Source organism: Triticum dicoccoides, chromosome 6A, assembly GCF_002162155.2.
Source record: "Triticum dicoccoides isolate Atlit2015 ecotype Zavitan chromosome 6A, WEW_v2.0, whole genome shotgun sequence".
Lineage (NCBI taxonomy): Eukaryota > Viridiplantae > Streptophyta > Magnoliopsida > Poales > Poaceae > Triticum > Triticum dicoccoides.
In genome coordinates, this window is record NC_041390.1 from 41,252,691 (window position 1) to 41,254,791 (window position 2,101).

General features: G+C 55.9%; 1 protein-coding gene across 1 annotated transcript; it reads right to left on the minus strand.

Annotated features, from left to right (window-relative positions):
- Positions 1-691: 691 nt before the first annotated feature.
- LOC119314513 (peptidyl-prolyl cis-trans isomerase) lies at positions 692-1,585 on the minus strand. Its single transcript, XM_037589221.1, has one exon. The coding sequence runs from the start codon at positions 1,490-1,492 to the stop codon at positions 977-979; it is 516 nt and encodes a 171-aa protein (XP_037445118.1). The 5' UTR covers positions 1,493-1,585; the 3' UTR covers positions 692-976.
- Between the last annotated feature and the right edge of the window lie 516 nt (positions 1,586-2,101).

Below are 2,101 nucleotides of genomic sequence, written 5' to 3' on the forward strand. Positions count from 1 at the left end.
ATTTTATTTCTTGTTTACGAATCTGCCTTAGGAGTTTTTGGTATGGCATAGTGAGGATGGAATATATGAAATGCAAATGAATTGGAATAATTTCATAGTTGGGCACGCCTGGAAAGAGAGGGGGAAACTTCCTGACGCCAAGAGAATCCAACTGACAAGAGAGAGGATATATAATCCAAGTGCCAACAGAATACATATCTGGATCAATCACATCGCATATCTTAATTTTGCCTCAGATCCACGATAGATCTCACTCCCAATGCTGTTAGATCCATGCATCAACAAGGTAATTGTGTTCTCCAAAATTAGTAATATAAATAAATTACTAATCACGTAAATCAAGATCCAGCAACAAAATTACAGTGCAAAACAAGCAACACCAAACGGGTCAGGATTTAAGCAAGCAGGTCAGTTCTGAAAAGCGAAGCGAATGTACGGGGGAACATGAGAGCAGACCATGTTCCATCTCAACAAAGTGCAGAGCCTTTTTTCTTTACCAATGCTAATTTACAGTTCAGATTTTGTGTCGAAGAAGTTCAGAAACTTTGTCGAGCATTTGAAACGTGATTAATTTAAGTTTTCTGATCGAATCGGCACGAAAATCGAGTGGATAACACTAGAAAAAGCACACGGGCTCCAACACATTGGAGTCAGGAGCACCAGACAAAGAATGAATGCGACAAACGGATACTGAATCCAACGAGCACAAATTACGGATAATTCATAGCGGGTTCATCTCATTCAAACGGTAAGATAGCAGAAGACACAGGAAGATAACCAAGGCCGCCGGACGCAGATCCAGCGGCCCAAAGAGTCCACCTAAAACCCTCCTAAACCAACCACGGAGATCTCATCGGACGGACCAGGGGAAGACACGACACACGACACACGACTCTCTTATTTAGATCGACGACACGACACGGGACACACGGGGCGACGGCGACGACGGCGAAAGGCGACCGGCGGGCGGGCGGATCTAGAGCTGGCCGCAGTCGGCGATGACGACCTGCTTGGAGCAGGTGCCGCTGCGGGAGCCCACCTTCTCGATGTTCTTGACGACGTCCATGCCCTCGACGACCTCGCCGAAGACCACGTGCTTGCCGTCGAGCCAATTGCAGGGGACGGTGCAGATGAAGAACTGGGAGCCGTTGGTGTTGGGCCCGGCGTTGGCCATGGAGAGGATCCCGGGCTTGGTGTGCTTGTGGACGAACTTCTCGTCGGCGAACTTCTCGCCGTAGATGGACTCGCCGCCGGTGCCGTTGCCCCTGGTGAAGTCGCCGCCCTGGCACATGAAGTCGGGGATCACGCGGTGGAAGGCGCTGCCCTTGTAGTGCAGCGGCTTGCCGCTCTTGCCGACGCCCTTCTCGCCGGTGCAGAGCGCGCGGAAGTTCTCCACCGTCCGCGGCACCGCGTCCTTGTACAGCTCCATCACGATGCGCCCCGCCGGCGCGCCGCCGACGGTCATGTCGAAGAACACCCTCGGGTTGGCCATCTCTCTCGCCGGGATCGGGGATGAGGGCTAGGGTTTTGGGATGGGGATTTCTGTGCGGATTGGATTACCTTTGGCTTCGGGCTCTGTGATCTGGAAAGCGGAGACCGGGTGCGATTAAATAGGCGGCGAGGCCCGGGGCGGGGGTAGCCCCAGCCGTCCGATCGGGACGCGTGGCGGCATCGGGGGGCGCCGGGGCTAACCGGGGAGGTTGGGCGGTGCGGTTCCGGGAACCGTGGTTAGGTCTAGGGTTGGGTTCCCGGTGGACGCGAGCAGCACGTGACCCATTCCGACGCGAGGCTGTATGACATGTGGGGCCTGCGGATGCCTGTCGCGGAGGGCGGCCTGCAGGGGTCCGTTGGTGTGGGGACCGGAAATGTGGGCCCGGGGTGTCATAAGGGGTGGGTGGACGCGGCGTCCGTGCGGATTTTTATTGGATCTTTGTGGGGGTGACTAGGGTTGGGGCCATGGTTACCCGGGGTGGTTGGGTCGGGACTAGGGTTGGGTTGGGATACTCGCGCTTTTGGACTGCGCGCGGTCCACCAGGACCGGGTGGTGCGGCGCGCGTGAGGTCTCTGGGGAGAGTGTATGGACCGGGTGCAGGGGAGGCTG

Excerpts from the sequence above, each read along its gene's own strand:
- LOC119314513 (XM_037589221.1), bottom strand. The coding sequence starts at position 1,492 with ATGGCCAACCCGAGGGTGTTCTTCGACATGACCGTCGGCGGCGCGCCG.